Source organism: Drosophila innubila (genome assembly GCF_004354385.1).
Source record: "Drosophila innubila isolate TH190305 chromosome 2L unlocalized genomic scaffold, UK_Dinn_1.0 4_B_2L, whole genome shotgun sequence".
Taxonomy (NCBI): Eukaryota; Metazoa; Arthropoda; class Insecta; order Diptera; family Drosophilidae; genus Drosophila; species Drosophila innubila.
The window spans coordinates 13,499,670-13,519,238 of record NW_022995372.1 but is presented as its reverse complement, the minus strand read 5'-3'; the positions used below and the strand labels follow the sequence as shown (position 1 = coordinate 13,519,238).

Genomic DNA, 19,569 nt, shown 5'->3' with positions numbered 1-19,569 from the left:
AAGTTAGTTAGTTGGTCTCTGATTAAAAGCATTGGTTGACCTACCTGCTTCCTGTCGTTCAAGTTCCTCGGCCTGTTGGCCCGGCTTCGCCTTCACCTCGATGTGAATCTCGGCGGAACTGAGCCCGGCGTGGCAGGAATAGATGCCAGCATCGCGGAACGTGATGTCCAGAATGCGTAGAGCGCCCTTTTTAGATACCTTAAATTTGCGTGAGCGCACCAAAGGCTTGTGATCCTTGCTCCACTTGATCTTGGTGCGATTGTAGCGCTTCACAGGACACTTGATCTTCACTTGGGTGCCAAAGAAGACAACACCGGCACCGCCGACCTTCAATGTGATCTTTGTCTTCTTCGGATCATGCTGAATGTGCGTTGAATTACTGATCTGAATGACAGGCTTGGGATCCTCGGGCGGACAGGGCTTGACATTGCAGGGCTTCTTGTCCGGCGGCTTGACACTGGGACACATGGACTCAGCTCGTTCAATCTTATGCTCCTGGGCCATAATCTGCTTGCATTCGACTTTGCGATCCTTGAAGCCGTAACCGCAGGTGTGCGAGCACTTGGACCACTCACCCACCTCCCAGCGCACCGGACAGTCCAGGACATTGCAGTATTGCCTATCCGCTGGTGGCGGCTGTGGACACATGCTATTCGGCACCACCATGGTGTTCTCACCACCACGGGTGACCTCATGGATGCACTGCACCTCACGTGTCTTGATGCCAATGCCGCAGCTCTTGGAGCAGGGCGTGTAATCCGAGTAGTTCCAACGCGGCGGACACGGACGATCATTGCATGTGCGAACACGTGCCTCCGGCTTGGTCTCCGGCGAACAGAGGAACGGGACACCACCCTGCCGTTATCCTCGCGCACACAGTTGATGATCAGCTCCTCGACCCCGCCCAGACACGAGGCACTGCACGAGGTGTAGCCCTGCTCCCGCCACACATATGTCTTTCCCGGCTCCGACACGCCCACCTTTATGGAGTCCCGTGGAAATTGATCGTCATAGCCGTGCGAGGGTAGCATGCATGGTTCCTCAACGCAACGCTCCACCTCATCATGGGGCTTGGTGCCCTCACACAACGAGTCATTCACAGTGGCCACAGTACGGGAGTATTCCAAATAGATTTTACACTTATAAGCCCGTCGACGTATCCCCTCGCCACATGTTACGCTGCAGGGTGACAATTCCGTGTCCTTAATGAAACTGCTCGAAACGACAGAGAAAGAGAACAAATCAAATTAATGTGAAATACTCAAACTCGTAATACTTCAAACTTAACACCAATAAAATGTTATTGTTTATTGCAACTAAATACGAGCACTTGCACTATAAACTATATATGTAGTTCAGTTCAGCTGTATTTTCAACAAGAGAGCCAACTTCAGTCATGTGAAACTTGCAACCACCCACAGAACTAATCGAGCGCTTAACAAATTCCATGCAACAATAGTCATAGCCACGTTTAGCACATTGTATTTCATTTCATGGCACGGCAGCATCCCTCCACACTCTTCCCCCTGCTCGGTATTTATTAAGCCACCCCCTATGGCAAAGCCTCAAAAAGTGTGCTATGTTATTCTGACCAATTGTTTTTATACCCTGTGACCCATAAGGAGAAAAACGGATGCATAAACTATTAGGCATATTTGAATATAACATATCAAGCAATAATTATCATTTATCTATGCATTTCTCCTGAAAGTTTCATAATCACGGGACCATAGGAAATTGAGTTACGATAGTTAATTTATTGCAATGAAAGCTAAAAGGTATGCAAACAACGACTATTAATGTTAACAAAAGGTATAAATTTTTGAATTTACGAAAAAGGAGCTTACATTATAAATTTTAACTTTGTATTCCGTAGAGGATCAAGAAAATATATTTCTCCATATGACACTAGGGTTATTTTAAATGATGCTTTTTATGTAATTTAGGAAACAAAAACTAAAGATATGTAGAGCTAGTTATACAAGGCCAAAAAGGCAATATTTACCATAAATCCATACCAATAAGTAGATAAATGATTCATATTTATTTTAGTAAAATTTCATAGTGTTTGCTTAAGAAAATCGTGAGTTGTGTGCAACTGATAGCTGTAGAAATAGATATAACTATTTATACACCAAATATGATATTCATTTGTGTATGCTAAGAGTTTCTTTCAAATCAAATGTCAAAAGCATTTGTTTTGGATAGATTGCTTAGCTAAAAATTAAGTACAAATGAAACATGAAAGCCAATATTTTAGCAAAAGTACTATTTAATTAAAGATACAGAATTCAACTCAAAATTTTTATATTTGTGCATATTTTTATGCAAATGAGAAAAAAAAAGTGGTTCGATTTTATTTGCATTCTAAATGTAGTTGGTACTTATAAGGAATTTTACAGGGTATCCAACGTTTGAATTATTTTACTGCTATGCTTGTTATTGTTATTGCTGTTGTTGTAGCTAGGACATTGTTTGTTGTTAGCCGAAGTGGTTTTTATGGCCACATTGACAGTCAATAGAAGAGCTTGACACAGCGCATAGTTTCTGACCGCTCACACGCTATGCGCCTGGGTCAAATTCCATTTCTCCCCACTCCCCGGCTCCCTGGTTGTCGTCATTTATTGATTTGTAGTCAAATTGTAGCTGCTGACATGGCCACCAACACCAAATCATGCGCATTAAAATGGCGCCAATGTTACAGCGCCAATGGAACAGCTTCAGATAGAGGATTCTAAGTAGGTCGAGCGACCCAATGTGATGCTGTCTGATTTCATAACTGGCACGGCGCCCCGTTGCCGTTCCTCATACGCCGCGTAGGCCAAGTGGCAACCGAAAAACGTTTGAAAGTTTGTTTGCGTTTTTTGCTGTTGTTTTTCTTATTGTCTTTAGACCCGGTATTTAAAAATAACATAGGTGTATTTAAAGTTTGTAATAAAGAAGGCACCTTTGATTAACTTTAAAAGTTTACTTATTTATTAGTATTAATGGCTGGGCTAAAATCTAGATAAAGCATGTGAAATTGATTTTTAAATTTTGCCCCACAAATTAACAAAAAAAAATCAAAGTAACAGGACATTTTAAAGATACAGATTTTAAACTCCCCTACACAAAGTTACTTATTTTGCCGTGGCACATTTAGCAATTTATGTTTTTACAGAACAAATCAAATGTGTCACATTTAACTCCAGTTGTATTTGTTTGGGTTGATTTTGAAAAAAACCTTAGTTAAATATCCCAGAAAAAGTACGGATTCCGATTCTTGGCCACTTGACTCCAAAAGAACTAAGGAGTTGATAAGATCAGCACTCAAAAACAATTTGTATCTGTGACGAAGAGAGTTGGTTTTCAAGGGGTTTCTGTGATTAATTGGTTTCTCACAGTCGAGTTCACTCGACAGTAGCCTTTCCTACCAGTTTTTTTTTGTCTGGCGCTCCGCCAGCGCATCTCCTTGTGGCCATTATTGTTGCCATACAGAGGCCAAGGTTTTTCGGCGGCATCAAGACGCGACTTGATGGCGTCAGGCGACAGGCCGCCAATAGTTTCAGTTTTTAGTGCCATAATACAGTATATGTGAAATATATTCAAGTACATTTAATTTGGATGGCCTCTTCCGTGAAATAAAAAGCCTCAGTTTGTTGTCTTAAAGAAATGTGCGTCTGGAGCTTGGGTCAATGTACGAGTGATTGAGCGAGGACTGTCAAATCTGCAGGCATATTTACACAATGTTGGTTATATCAACAATGGCTAATTAGGGGGAAAAAAAAACATAAATTATTACCAAGCAGCAATCAGGTTCAATGTACAATATAACATGAAAGACACACATTATTCGACTGCCTATATATTGATACCACTTAACTGATAAGACGATAAGGTTTCTCATTTCCACTTAAGCGTTAGCCAGCACTGAAAATGTCAGCCAAGGCTGCCTGTTTTGGGAATTAAATTGTACCGGAAATGTGCACCAGCCAATTGACTACTTAAACTGGCAGCTACACCCTCCTAACAATCTCCCCACTTTCGGCCTCCTCCCAAGTCTTTCTGTGTTTACACTGCCTAATTTGGCCAAAGGAACTGTAATAAAACTGAGGGAAACAAGAATGCTAAATACCCTTTAACAATTTTCTTTACAAAGATTAAAATTCTTGGAGAACCGTTCCGAAAATTATATTAGCTTTTTATTAGATTTTTATTCAAAATATTTTCCTAAATCTAATACGTCGTTTAATTAATATTAAAATTTCTCAACAAGCATGTTTGATATGCCAATATTTTTTTCAATTTAAAAAGATTTGTTCTGCTGTGCGATACGGATTAAATGTGAAATTTAAAATACGTAGTGCAAGATTATAATATGAAGAGGGTATTTTTGTAGCGACAGTAGGAGTGGAAGTTCTTCCCAATCAGAGCGATAATTTATTATTTGGTCTTCGGTCGGGTATTCCCCATGTACCAATTAACAGTTAAAAGCATTTGATTTAGCTAGCTCCTAACGATTTCATTAGATGTTACCATTTACTGTATTGCCAGAGCTAATTAAAGTGTTGGTTTATATTCTCACTTTCCTTCACTGTGTTGTACAGCTTATCGTCGCTACTTTATCGCTTTCCAATAAACATCAACAACAAAGCAACAGCAGCACTTTAATTGTCATTAGGCGTACTTTACTGTACTTACAACCTACTCGAAGAGTTCATGTTGCTGTTGTTGTTGCTGCTGATGATGATGTCGATGTTGATGTTGATAGCCTTAATTTTAGGTGTCGACACTGCTCAAGGACATTACGAAGAGTCCTCGAACGTGGCAACAGTCAGCGAGTACGTTTGTACAAGCCAAGTGCTTAAGTAGTTGGCCTAAAGCCCTGCACAAAACTCTGAAGGGAGTTGAAAGATGACAGAGACTAAGTTGAATTATGTCAAGTCGCTCTACAAGTCAAGACGGGTTCTTTAAGCCACTTAGATAGATAGATACGCATGAAACCAACTCCAGGCCAATTCCCAACTATATGTATTTACATGTAGGAACGCTACAGTTGAGAGTGCTCGGTAGTAAGATACTACTCAGGGAAAATCTACTTTATTAATATCATAAAATGATATTAGAGAATTTTCGTATTATTTTCTTTAAAATTGTAACATACATTTGTATATCATAATGTGTTAAATGATTTGAAAACATAATTTGTTGCTTGTTGCTTTTTTGAGTATTTTTAAAACTTTACCGATATAATAATCAAAAGTAGTAACAAAAGATCTGATATCTAAAAATGTGCGATTTGTATACTATATTATTAAATTCGGGCTTTTTTTATTTTAGGCTTTAGAGTTGCTTTGAAATACGCTTTTAGGGGTTGTTGCTATTTATGATGAATGTAAGCCCTCCTTGTGTCTGCTTCATAATGTGGCACAATGTTAAGATACACCCTGTAACTCTTGCAACCTTTTTGGTAACTTGTATAATTATTGTGTCGTTTTCCCATTTTCTCCCAGCATCCCCGTTGCCTACTCACGTTGGATCCAGCGATGGCACATCTGTTCCTCCACTTGTCCCGCCTCTGGCATTGCTGTTGTAGTTCTTGCTGGAGCTACCACTCATGAGTCGCATGGTGCGTGGTTCCTCGGGCGTCTCATGATGCAGACGACTTTGTGTGTGATGCGCATAACGTAATGGCTGATCGGCGTATGACAAGCCCTCGCCATCGTCCGTGTCCTGACCAGATTCCATGTCCTCAACATCTTCAGTCTCATCGTCCACATCTTCATCGTCATCATCGTCGTCAAGGTCAGAGCTGTCCATGTGCCGTTCGGAGCGCTATATGTAATAAGATTAAATGACTTTAGAGTTAGCTCTGCAATCGCTTAACACTCGCTACTTGCTTACCTCGTTCAGGGACCGACTGCTGCCCACAATGATGGTGCCACCGCCCTTATTTTGGCCACCACCTCCGCCTCCTCCTCCTCCACCATCGCAATGGATGCCCGTTGAGCACTGCTGCATGCTGCCTGGTTTGGTAAGGGGATCACATTTGGCACTAAGGCTGCCATCCGTTGATTTGCACTCAACGCCTCGCATTTGAATGCCTTGTCCACACGAAACGGAGCACTGTAAACATATATATATATATAGATAGAGAGAGAGAAAGAGAGAGAGGGGGAATGAGCACATTTATAAGCATAACAAATTAATGCAATATGTTTTACTGAGGGCCAATAAAAATTCATTTGTTTGCACAAAAGATGACGCCTGGCGATGACGAAGTGCTGTCATGAAAAGTGAAAAGTGAAAGTTGAAGCTGAAGCTGAAGCTGAAGCTGAAACAACAACAAGCGAGCAGAAAAACGAATTCAACAAGAGATGTGGGCATGGTCACACATTCAGCTGTATCCTTTCTTTTACATACACGTATGTGTATGCATACTTCCTTCTTGTGCTCAGCACGTGCACGCGCCCACGCATACAAATGCAAATTTTCATATTGTTTGCGTTTTGTCAGTGGTCTGGCACCACGCGGCGTATGTGTAACGTCCTTCCCTACATTGTTTATCTGTACTTCCCTTTCATTGCCCTCCCCCCCCCCACTTTCCTTACTCCTCCGTCACTCTCACTTCTGCTCACTTTAATGGCGCTTAATTTTGTGGCATATATGTACTTATTTTATTAATGTGCAAAAACATTAAATGGGCTTTTTTTTAATAGGCTCTCTCGTTGGATTTGGTGGTTGGGTGGGTTTTTCATTTCATCTCGTGCCTTCCATTAACATGCATATGCCTGTTAAAGCCGTTAAATGTTTGGCAATAATAAGCAAAGTTTTCTTCTCTCTCTCTCTCTTTTTTTTTTTGCTTTATTCTGTTTGCTTTTAGTTCATAAAGTTGTTTATAGGCTGAAGTTGAGCTCATTATTTTCATCAAACATTGTAATCCACTCTTGCATTTCTCTTCTTCTACTCAATCTCTCATGGGACTTAGGGCATCTTGCATTAAAAGTAATAAAAATTCCTTTAACGAGTACTTTTTGCATTTAAAGTGCCTGCCAACTGTAATTGAACGCAGCCAACACCTTAACACACGAAAGTGTAAAATAACAGGGAACAGTTTGATGTAACATTAAGTAACATTTAGCCAAAAACCAAAAACCAAACTCAAGACAATTCAATTAAGCAACACATAAACTTGACACCCGGGGCAAGCCTCTTAAGTCCCTCCTTCCAAGCTCCCTTTCACAACGTCTCCGCTTACCAAGCGAACCGAGGCGTATATAGAAATCGAGGCGCACATTAATAAACTTGCACTTTAAATGAACAGCAAACGTGCTGAACTCGGAAAGGGGTGGTAGCCCCTTATCAGGGACAGGGGCAGGGGTGACGAAAGAAACTTGCGGCCAGACAAACTTAAGCAGCAGCAACGGCAGCCGTGTTGATTAAGTTGTACGTCCATACAACCGGGAAGAGGCTTCAGTCTCGAGTCTAGCGGCTTATTACGAGCCACCAAGCAAAGTAAATTGCAAAAAACACCACAAACAACAGTATTAAACTAACTTACCGAAACATTAATACTCTGTCAAGTAATCGAGCTGATTTGGATAACCTGAATTTACATTTTTATACAAATGAATAATTTATTTCTTTTTTATTTAAAAGTAAATTAATCATTGCATTAATTTAAAAAAAAATTTTTTTATTCGATAATATTTTGAAGCCACACTTTGGCACAATTGATTAACGATTGATTGTTTATTTATTGATTGCTAAAATATTTAAAATTATAATTAAAAGTATAATTAAATCAGATAATGATTGAGAATTTATTGATGATTGTCTCATGAGAAATTAATTGCTGATTGATAAATGATTGACGATTGATAGATAATAAACTTAGTAGTTTTTAAATATAAGTATAATTCAAACAAGTTATCACCAATTCACTGAAGATTGATTCGTGATTGATGGAATGTGGATTGTTATATTCTTAACTGAATTTTATATGATTGATTGGTGATGGATTGATGATTTATGGATAATTAAATATTAGGAATTATATTTATTTTTTATATTATTTTTAATGCATTAAAAAATTTATCGTTGATTGATTCATTATATTAAACTGACTGATTGATGGATAAATAAAGAATAATTCATTTATAAAATGAATGGTGGTCAGCAAAATTATTTAAATGAAACCCAAAATTTATTGATAATTTATTGATTAATAATTAAAAATTGTGGTATGATGAATAGATGCGCTAAGAAATTTATAAACTGCCTTATGTTTGTATTCCTCTGTATTCAGTTTTGATTCTTATTATCTGGAACCAAGTGCTTATCTAGAACATAGTTAAAGACAAAGATATATGTATTTAATCAGGTCTGAAACATTTATGCTGAAGATAAAATTGAGTCAACCTAGGCTCGGTTCTGTAGGTGCTTTTGGAGGTTACACGATAGAAACTTCAACTTCACAATCTGAGTAGCGCTGCTGCCTATTTTTTAGCTAGGGTATGTGAAACAAATAGCCGTCTACACATTTAGCTAAGTATACACTATGGCCAGACATTGCCTCGTCAACTACTCAGTCGTAGTCTCCATCTTCTTCTTGGACTTGCTCTTCACCTTCCATCTCCGCCACCGTCTGCGTCTTCTTCTGTCTCAGTTGGCAGCAAAGTGCATGATTATTACACGAGTTGTTGCTAGCAGTACTTACCCCGGTCCAGTCCTCCACCTCCCAATGCGGACACTCCTCAATAATGCAGGTCTCTTGTGTTGGCGGCTTTGGAGTGCGGCACATAATATCTGCAACCTGTTACCACAACGTAGGTATGAAAACGAAACGGCAAAAGGTAAGGAACAGAAGTAAAAAGGTGTGAGAAAAACATGATAATAATATGTCTGTGTGTCAGTTGCCCAGTTGCCACTTTGTATGCAAAAATTAGCAACGTTTAAAAGTGGGTGGTTGGCCATTTTGGTAATAGCCACTTTCGTTCAACATTTTTGTATATTTTTTTTGTATTTTTGGTCATACTGGCCACTTGCACTTACCCTCGTTTTGATGCCGTTAGACTCCTCGGCACAGACAACCATCCGTTCACGGTAGCCGTGTCCACACAGGCGACTGCAAGTGCTCCAATCGTCGGTTATCCAACTGCGGAAGAGGCGGACAAGTAGTTAGACTACACTAAACTATACATATATATGGAAACAGCTGCGAGGGCGTTTTTTAGCTGAATTAGTTCCACTAAATTGTTTCCAAAACAAGTTGCCTGTTGACCGCCTCTGCGGTTTGGCCCAAAGGGAGTGCACGCCCCTTGTGGGACACTGCATGGCATTTAATGCTGACGGATTAGTTAGATGAATCACATGCTCGAGATGATGTGCTCAGTTAAACTGACTGGAGAGTATAACAAGGATTAACAGCTCTTTCACATCTGCATGATACATTTTTAATTGTCAATTTTAACTCTAAGATAACGAACATTTTGGTATTTTAAAGTTGCTTGAAATCATAAACTTAACTCAGCCTGAAGACGAAGGCAAAGATTAACAGATCTTTAATATCTGCTTGATAAATTTTTGATTCTGAAATCTTCTACTATATAATGGAATACTTGAAAAGATAATAAAATATCAAATCATATTAGCTGAAGAGTTTGAAATGTGTTTAGTATATTAACAGCCCCTTTATATATTAATTCCTAAATATTGGGATAAAAGCAAAGACATTTAAGTTTTTTTTATTATGCAATGGTTGCTTTAGATCATTTTCTAAACTTAAACAGGGAATCTTTTTCATAAAAATAATTAATTTTATTTATTACTCAATTGATTCTAAATATTGTGATGAAAAATATAAATCTCCTTAAGGCTTTAAAGTATTTATTTGGTAATTAACCTGTCAAACTTGGCAATTCTGCCAATTGCACACTCCGAACTCAATTGCAATACTCGCCTAACTAACAACTATCATAAGTCTAAGGCATGTCCTATTGTCCGTTGGATATCGTCTTTGGCATCTGTGCAGTCTTCTCCCCCAACCGACTATTAGCAACTCCCCAATGTTGCAGTAAGCGACGCCAAAACTGAAACCTCAAGACAGCCAAAATCACAGGCAGTAATTGATGTCCCACCCGGCGGTGTCCCAAAGCCGCGAACAGCAATAAACAGACGTGAATGCCAAAAAGCAACACAAACAGGACAGCAAACAAAAAGAGTGAAGCGAGAAGAACCGACAGATACCCTGTAATGTGCAGAGTATAAGTTAAAAGAAAAAGAACTATGAACTCAGTATTTTCCAAAAAAAAATTACAAACAAAATGTTATCTAAGTATTGAGAACCCAACTATGTTTGTATCTTGTTAAAACAGCTGTTATTTTATTTTATTTTGTTGACCAGAGCAGAGCAAAATAAGGGGAAACATTTAACAGATACTCTATGAGAATTATACTTTAAATTTGTAAAATAAAAAATCGCAGGATTTTCCACTATTTTTCTCCCTTCAGTTCTTTATACCCATTTAAGCCGCTTCCATGGTCACAGGATATATAAAAAGGAAAACCGAGAGCAACAGTGGACAACCGCAAAGAACGGAGATTAGAATTTGAGGCGTTGGGCGCGAGACACTCGCAAAATTGGCGTAAACTTTCAGTTCAGTTCAGTTCGGTACGATTTGGTTTCGTTTGGAAAATGTCACAAAACGATAAATAAGCGGGGGACAGACAGGAGGGAAACAGACCGACAGAGAAGACAAGGTAAACGGAGAAGGACCCTGGAGCCAAGCACAATTACAGGCTCAGGCTCAGCGTCTCTGGGCCCGATAATAGAGACGGGGTAGGCAATCAAAACGTGCGCACGATAACCGACGCCATTTAAATTGATAGCTGGGCAGGTGGACTAAGGCAACTTTGAAGCCTTGGCAAGTTTTCGTGAGAGGAGGGAGAAGGAGCTAGGGGCACTGCTTGGGGAGTTGTCACCCCAGCACTGTACTTACCGTGGCGGACAGCTGTGTGTATTACATGGCACCACCGATGGCTCCGGGCGATTAGCAACGCTGCAGAGCGTCTCATCGACATCAGCGCCAGTTAGACGGTTCCTGCATATAGGACGAGACATTTTGTAACCTAAAGCGTTCCAAAAAGAGAAGAAGCAAAATGATGGCAGCGTTAGTAAAAAGTAAAGAAAAAAAATAAAATAAAATAAAACATCGCTAAAAAGAGAAAAGCCAAAATTCGAAATGGCATTTTTCAGCCAGACAACCGACCGTTTGCTGCATTTGAAAATCAATAAAAGTCAGAAAGGCTTTTAGTGGGTTTGGGTATCAGGTTCAGAACAGTTTCGGGTTGGATTGTGCAACTTTAATGTCACTTAGGCACTTAAGACAGTCACGGACACGGACACGGATTCGGCATGAGCACGTTGCAACCTTAACACAAAGCAGTTCAATATTTTTCAAAGCTATTCGATTAAAAGCTTAACTCTAATTTATAAAAAAAATTATTTCTTTTCGGTAATCATCTTAGATTACTATAACAAATATACATTAAATATTAGCTTACATATTTAAACTTAAACCTGTTAAATATTGTTCATTATTATAAAATATAAATGTGTATTACAGATTGTAATGAATTTGAATAAATAACCAATTTATTTTGTGATCTGAAACAAGATAATTTAGCATCTTCTATCGCAGTTACTCAAATCTAAGTGATTAGATTTAAAAAATACAGAGTTAATACAGAGTTCTTGATAGGAAGTTATATGCAATTTATGGCATTAAATACGGCTTCCTTTGACACTTCCTGTCAAAATGAAAGGAAATTCGCAAGCGAAATTTTAATAAGCAATAACTAAGTCCAACTATATTTAATGATATTTGCCAATTTTAATATAATATTATATAATAATCTTATAAGGCTGCCCAATATTATTTTATATACCATACAGTGTCATTCAATGGGTTAAATGTTAAGAAACAAATGGACGCCAGTGAATTTTCAGCGAGGTCAAACGATATTTCCATTGCAGTATCTAAAAGCACAACCGGAAATTGGCAGAGCAAACGCAGAGCCAGTGAAAAGACTGCAACAGTAAAATAGATAGAGTGAGAGAGATGGAGGGAGAAGTGAGATGAGGAGAGGTTGCACAATGCATAATGCCATAACGATCTGTCAGTTTGAAAAATAGTTGGAAGCTGGTCTCGCATTCAGTTGTAAATAGTCCCCCAGTGCACAGATGCTACGCCGATTTTCAGCTATTGAATTTCGTTTATAAGCTTCATTGTGTGCGCTCTGGCAACGTCATCGTCATCCTTATCCTTATCCTTATCCTTATTCCCATACTCCCTCATACTGCCCTCTCAACATCATAGACGTCATCTGGCGCCACTGATGCTCCTACTCCTGCTGCGTATTCATGACACAATTGGCTTAAGGCAATTGGTAATATCCTCTCTTGGCATTTATGTCAATTGTTGTAACGCAAAAAGTCGACTTCACATTTAGGGCATCTTAACAGAGAGAAAGAGACATCCAATGAGTGTATGTGGCATGTGTTGCATATCCGAACACCAGGAACAACTCAGCATGGAACTCGATGAGTAGATTTATAAAGCTCACTCTCTGCTCCCAGCATGCTGTCCATAATAATAAGCTCTTAGAGTTTATTGTCGTTAATATTGATAATAATTTATTGTGAAGCGGAAATGTTAATGTTTAGTGCAGATTTCTCTTGTCTTATCTTATAAGCTGTCTACGTTACGTAAGCAGAAGATGACATATTCATGACATGTTTCGTAAATGAAGTTTCATTATCTTAACTTAGATGGATTGGGTTTAATTTATTTATTAGACTTTGCAACTTTGTATGACGCATAACTGGTTAGAAATGTGTGTAAATTTGTTATTTAATCAGGGACTGTTATCAATTTAAGTTTTATTATAAAAATTATAGAATACTGATCATGTTTTATTTATTTGATTTAATTAAAATATAATGAATAGCTTAGAGTTATACTTTACCAGTCGAAAAATATTTTTTTATTTTGAACAAACAGATTAAACTAATAAAACAGTGATTATTTCTTGAGTTTCATTTTGTTTTGCTCAAAAATATTGAGTATTATTGCTCAAAAACAAAAATTCAACTAAAAAAAAAAATTATTCACCATTTACCGTCCCTGAATTACACCGAAGTCACTATAACTTCGGGATGACTGCGAATATATGTAAGATAGTTTTTGAAGAACTTCTGGGTTATTATTAACCATGTTGTCATGAAATTATTATGATGGATAATAATATTCCTAAAAAAAACTTAATATATTTAAATGTTTGCTTAATACCACACGCAAAAGATTGGTGCATCTAGCTATTTTACCAATACGAGTTTTATTATATCGAATTTTGAAATTTGGCCATAGATTGTATATAAGAATCATCATTTATATATTAAAATGTATTCTATGGAATAAATTAAATTATGAAAAATTCAATTTACAATTCCTACGTTTCATATCTATTGTTATCTTCATTCCATTTATAGTCACAGTACGATATAGAGAATACGAAATATTTTCGACCTCTTATGCACTTAGCTCGTCTTAGCTTAACCTATATTTAAACGATCATTAAGTGCCTTAAATTAAGTACACTTTTAAGCAGTCGTCCATCAGAAACACGAGTACGTGAAGTACGGAAAAAAAACCGGACAAGTTGATTATCCACTGGAATTGGAGCTGCGTCACGTACACGGGAAACGAGTGCAACGGACACATGAGTGAACTGAACCAAATATGTATAATTCGACATAATTGATTAGCTGAAAATGTTAGCAATTATGAGACGTTGATGTCGATAAGTAAAATAAAATGCATGTACAAGCAGCTAAACGAACATTCGAGTTGTTAGCTTCAAGTTGGTACGTTAATCTGGGAGACCCCTGTGGGGAGACGCCCATCGACTGAACAGACTGAACTTGACATTTAAGTGACATGTGAGGCGAACCAACGTTGAAATGTAATTAAGGGAACGCAAAAGGCAAAGCGAGGAAGAAGGGAAAGACGGTGAGGCTTTGGTTCGCTGGGAATAGTCAATGTGTAACACCTACTTTGAGGTAGCTAAACGATATTGCAATTAAAATTGAAAAACAAATTGATTTTACCATTTGCAACAGACGGGCAGGATAATGACTAAGTAAACTTGCTGCCAGAACTCGAATACTGTTGGAAATTAACAAGCCCCAATCCCAATCCAATACCAAGACCCAGCTCTACTATACCACAATGCCAAAGCCAACGCCCAAGTTGAGTTGTGTCCACCCCCAAAGCTGACATTTATCAAGCAGCAAACCGATTATTCCAGTTCCAATTTTTGACGGCCTAATGGCCGAAAAAGCAAGCGCAAAGTTCATTAAAAATGCATGAGGCCATGCTAAAGTGAGTGTAGTTGAAAGTTTGTTCTCTGCTCTCGCTCGTCCCGCACATCTGTCCCTCACTTGGCAATTGACAGACGAGCTTCATAATATTTGTTTTGGTTTAACGCCATCGTCGTCATTAACTTTTGCGTGTTCCCAAAAATTTGTCAACTCAAAATTTGGTATCAATCGATTTTACTTTGAAGATTAATTTCCATTCAAGTTTATTCCATTTGAATCTCAATTCTAAATACTCTGTATTAACTAAATGGCCAAAAAAGGTATTTTTATATTAAAAGTAAATGAAAGATACACAATATATTATTTTTTATCATTAAGATTTAATCAAAACTCACTAAAGATCAGTTGAACACCAAATAATGCCTATTTCAGAAATTTCTACTATACATTTTATAGATACATCGCGAATATTCAGCAGAATTTGACTTCAACATATTATTGCTATTACTGCTATTCTGAAAATTCTATAGTGATCAAATAAGTTTTAAGATTGAAAATCGAAGCTAAAAAATATATGATAGCACAAGAGAGATTTAAGCTTTACGCATAAGTAGTGTACACCCCATTCGAGCTAAAAATGTGTTCTTAATTAAATTAGTAACTGCAATTAGTCACTTTAACAACTATGAGCCATCTACAAATTTCCTTAGCTGCTTAGGAACAGTTAATAGATGAGAACACATTTATATGAATCAGTTTTTATAAATATTTTTGGGGTAATTTAAGCTATGTAAGTCAAGAAATAAGCAACTGATAGATATGGAAATTAGCAATGAATTTTTTTATCAATATCGTAATAGACGGAACCTGCTGTTGTTGTGGCTTCTTTCTATACTAATTAGCTCTCATCTTACACAGTTAGATGGCAATCAGTGCAACACCAACTTACCTTATATTACGCACGCACTTATACACTTCTGAACTTGTTTCTGAAGCGAAACCGAAACGGAAAACTTCTAAGTCGACTTTCAGCTGCATGCAAAAGGCAATTTATGAAGCCTGTGCGCTGAAAATACAATTTAACCTTAGGCAGGCAGAACTAACCGAGTTGCTGGCTAATCGAGAAACTTTAGTTTCAAATATATTATTTCGCTAAGACTATCAATCATACAGAGACATACATATATACATATTTACATATAAACGCCTAGACTACACTTAGAAAAAAGAAACAAAATCGTCCTTCTAATTTGATAATTACTGAATGCAGAAAAAAAACATTAGAGTTATTTCTTTATCATTTTATAGACAAAGAGTTCGCTAACAAGAGATTAAAGAGATTGTAAAAATAAAGTATTTTCCTTATATTTAACATAAATAAGTATTTGAATAACCAGAAATTTTTAGAGCTACTAAAGTGATCTGAGAAGAGAATAACGTTTTTTTGTGAGTGTGGCAGCAACTTTAAGCAGTTTTCAACAACAATTTGGGGCTAAGGTGGAATGGGATTAAGAATGAAAAGCAACTGCCACTCGATTACCATGCAAACATTCAATCGAAACAAATTCCAATTCAATGAAAATAAATGAGCACGACAAATAGCTGCTTTTCACACACACACACAAACAGATAGAAATATGTATGTATGTATGGCTATATGGGAAAAGGAACGTAAAAAATTTGACAGCATTTTTCGCGTAAGGGGAAAGATTACAAACGGCAGTCAGGCACGCCAATGCCTGAGGCAATGTTCTTGACATATTCCACTTGTTTATTTACACTAGAGACTAGGAAGAAACTCATGACTTACAACTACATAAGTACATACATAAGAACTAAGGAGCAGTGAGGACCTAAAGGACTTACCGCCGCCGCAGGTGACGGAGCATTGCGACATCGGTGCCATCTCCCAGTAATAGAGCGGTTGTGAACAGGAGTTGCCATCACCCCCGCAAACGCCGCAGCCATCAATTTTCTTCGTTGAACCTATTTTCAAATCGCAGCCGACGCGCTGAAAAAAAAAGGAAATTGCAGGAGAAAAAGAACAGTTAGATACAAAGGCAAAGGCAACAGTAGAAAAAAAAACAACAAAACAGGTAGGAAAACAAATAAAAATACTACGTAAATAAGTGTAAATCAACTGTTAGCGGTATCATATCGTAACCTATTGGCAAACAAACACACACTCACACACACACACACACATACTTACAGCTAGCTGTAATAAATAAAATATGGAAATCAATGAGAATTCGTTGCATAAGCTCAGGCGCAGAAAAGAAACAAACACAAACACAAAGATACTTATCGTATCTACTTATGATGTATCTACCTGCTTGAATAGCTGCGTAAATATATATATGTATATCTATGTGTAGTATCTATCATTGAATGATATGCAGCTGGTGCCTCTAGGCACTTGCCACAGTTCGAAAAACTCAAGGGTTCTTCCACTCATTGCCACACGTATTTGTATTATTGAAGGAATTTAGTGGCGCATTCTTTGATATATTAAAAGAAACAACAAACATGTCGTTATACTCATTAAATGCTGATCAGCTTCAACTAGCATATTTATCCGTAGACTTTCTGTAAGAAATTATATTTTTTTTCTCTTTTCAATTTTTCTTTGAAAGGGTTATTTATTTTAATTTAATTGTTAAAAACTTATTTTTTAATTTTCCTTGACATATTAAATGTTTTATTGTCGATTGTATTTCGTTTACATTAGATAATTAAGTAAACTTCGACAATCCCATAGATCTGGCGTTTTCAAATCTAATAATTCTATACGTCCGTCATTGTAAAATTTGCGATCTCAAGAATCTTTGGGGCTAGAACTATGAAATTTATTAGCTAGCTTCTTTGCACATAAACTTTTTAGTTTTCGACTGTATTTCACTTAACTATTTTAAAGCCGTTACTTTTAACCGCATTTAATCACACTTCTGTCGTATATACCACAAATTAAAAATTAATCCAATGTACTGCAATGCAATACATTAGATCCGTACCCATGTCAAGATCACACAACACCGAAGATAGGCAAGACATGTGTTGTGGCTATAAGTGTGTGTATTTGTGTGACTTTCGGTTTAAACCACAAGACAAACAAGCGCTGGCGAGAATAAACCCGCGGGCCGCATTAAAGCCCACAAAACTGGCAACTTGCTATTTGATTTATTTGCAACAGATATACATAAGCATTGACTGTACATGCATAAATATATATGTGGCAGCTGCTGTAACATCCGCATCCAATCCTGACCCACCAGCGGCAACTCCTGCGGGGCCGTCGGCAACAAATAAAACACAACGTAAACCACATGACATATTGGCGTTTATTACAACAAATTGGGGTGACGATTTGGCGGCATTACAAAGGCAGCGACAGCGCAGCGCAAAACTAGGCAAAAGTCGGATAAGACGCAACACCAATACACACTCACAAACACATTCACACACACACACACACTCACATGCTCACACTCGAAACAAATTGAACTGAAACTCAAACAAACCACGGCAAGTGAGAGGAGAAAACTGAAGAGCTAGTGACGAAGAAGGGGAAGGGGAAGGGAAGATCTGGAGGCGCAGCCGTTGCCAGTTTTAATGCGCCCACGTTTGTTTCTTCTGCTTGTTCTACTTCATGTTATTGTTGTTGCTTTTTGCTGTTGTCGCCAACTTCGTTTGACATTATTGTAGTTGTAAGCCTGCCAACAGACGAGGGGTGCTACAGATGTTCAAAAAATTACAAATAGAAGAACTAAAATAATATTTGAATCTGCAAAATGATCAACTTGAAATTGTCAACGATTTTCATTAAATCAATAAAAACATTACCCTTTTATAAAAACAAATTGCTTTTGAAATTTGAGATACATTTCTATTTGAATTGTATTAGCATACAACAATCAACAATAATTAAGAGAATTAATGTAAGTTAAGTTGTAAATAATCCTTTATATATGCACAAAAAATCGATCAATTTTTTGATGAAAGAACTTAAAAATTATTTTAAATAAAATATAACTTAATAAAGCTAATTTGAGTAATTTGTACTTAAATTCAAAAGAAATGTCTCCAAATCAGATAAATTTAGACAAATCTCAAATAATATCAGAAAATATGTGCAACAATTAAACTAAAAAAAAAAACGTTTGAAAACAATATTAAAAGTTGTTTAATAATTTAGAATTTTTTAAAAAATCTTGAATAATTTCAAGCATAAAATATAAATATCTACATTTGCATAGTTGATTTTATCTTTCACATACAACAATTTTAATGCTAATTTGAAGTCATTTGTAAGCATTTAATTAAAAATATTTAATGAAATAATTTGCACGACTTTTGTTGCTAATTGAGACATGATATCATCGCAGTAAATGCATTGACAAAGTTCTCTGGCACAGCACGAGACGATAACAACATTTCATTGCATACTTTGCAGGGCGCATTTCATTGCTGTGTTGACGGTCTGATTACATGAAGTGGCAAGAAGGCAGGCAGACAGCCAGGCCGCCAGAAGCAGGCTTTATTGGCATTTCAATAGTTGCCCTTTGACGGAAAGACGCTTTCCCGTATCTCGCTTCTACTCCGTCATCTCCTTCTCCTTCTCTTCCAACCCAACTTTATGATTTATTTATGCTCACAAGCATAATGATACAAAGGCGCTTGTGTTATGCAATCTGCATATATATGCATACGTAAGTACGTTTTGCATTGCATATGCAGGCAGGTGGCTTTTGCCTTTTGTTTTTGTCATGCCCACGGCCACGCCTACCACGGCCCTCTTTCCTCCTGTTGCGAAGTACTTGTAATTTATCATCTTTTAGTTTTGCAGCGCAGCTAAGTGGAAGGACAGCCCACACAGGAAGGAAGGAAGTTAACAAGCCTCACACACTCACACACTCACACACACACAGACAGTCAGCTTGCGATATGTATTTAACATTATGATTACATCGATAGTCTGGCGCTTACCTGACATTTGCCCTGTATGCACATATCCAAACTGCCGGAGCGACAACGAGTCCCGTCCTGCACCCTTGCCGATAATTGCACAATGACACTCTGCTCATCGTAATGCTCCGATTCTTCGACATTTCCACCGATTCCAGCCGATTCTGGGGAGATGTCCTCGGTAAGATGCGCCGGGTGTCCCCTATGAAAGAAGTATATACATGATGATTCATATTTTAATA

The 19,569-nt window shown here is 37.6% G+C and overlaps 1 protein-coding gene across 1 annotated transcript in view; it reads right to left on the bottom strand.

Annotated features, from left to right (window-relative positions):
* Window positions 1–19,569, bottom strand: part of LOC117781385 (protein madd-4) — a 65,737-nt gene that overhangs the window by 17,477 nt on the left and 28,691 nt on the right. Inside the window, 9 exon segments of the mRNA XM_034618137.1 lie at window positions 45–848; window positions 851–1,212; window positions 5,513–5,814; window positions 5,884–6,105; window positions 8,699–8,794; window positions 9,034–9,136; window positions 10,980–11,109; window positions 16,229–16,373; window positions 19,349–19,529. Of these exon segments, the coding sequence (XP_034474028.1) occupies window positions 45–848; window positions 851–1,212; window positions 5,513–5,814; window positions 5,884–6,105; window positions 8,699–8,794; window positions 9,034–9,136; window positions 10,980–11,109; window positions 16,229–16,373; window positions 19,349–19,529 (2,345 nt within the window).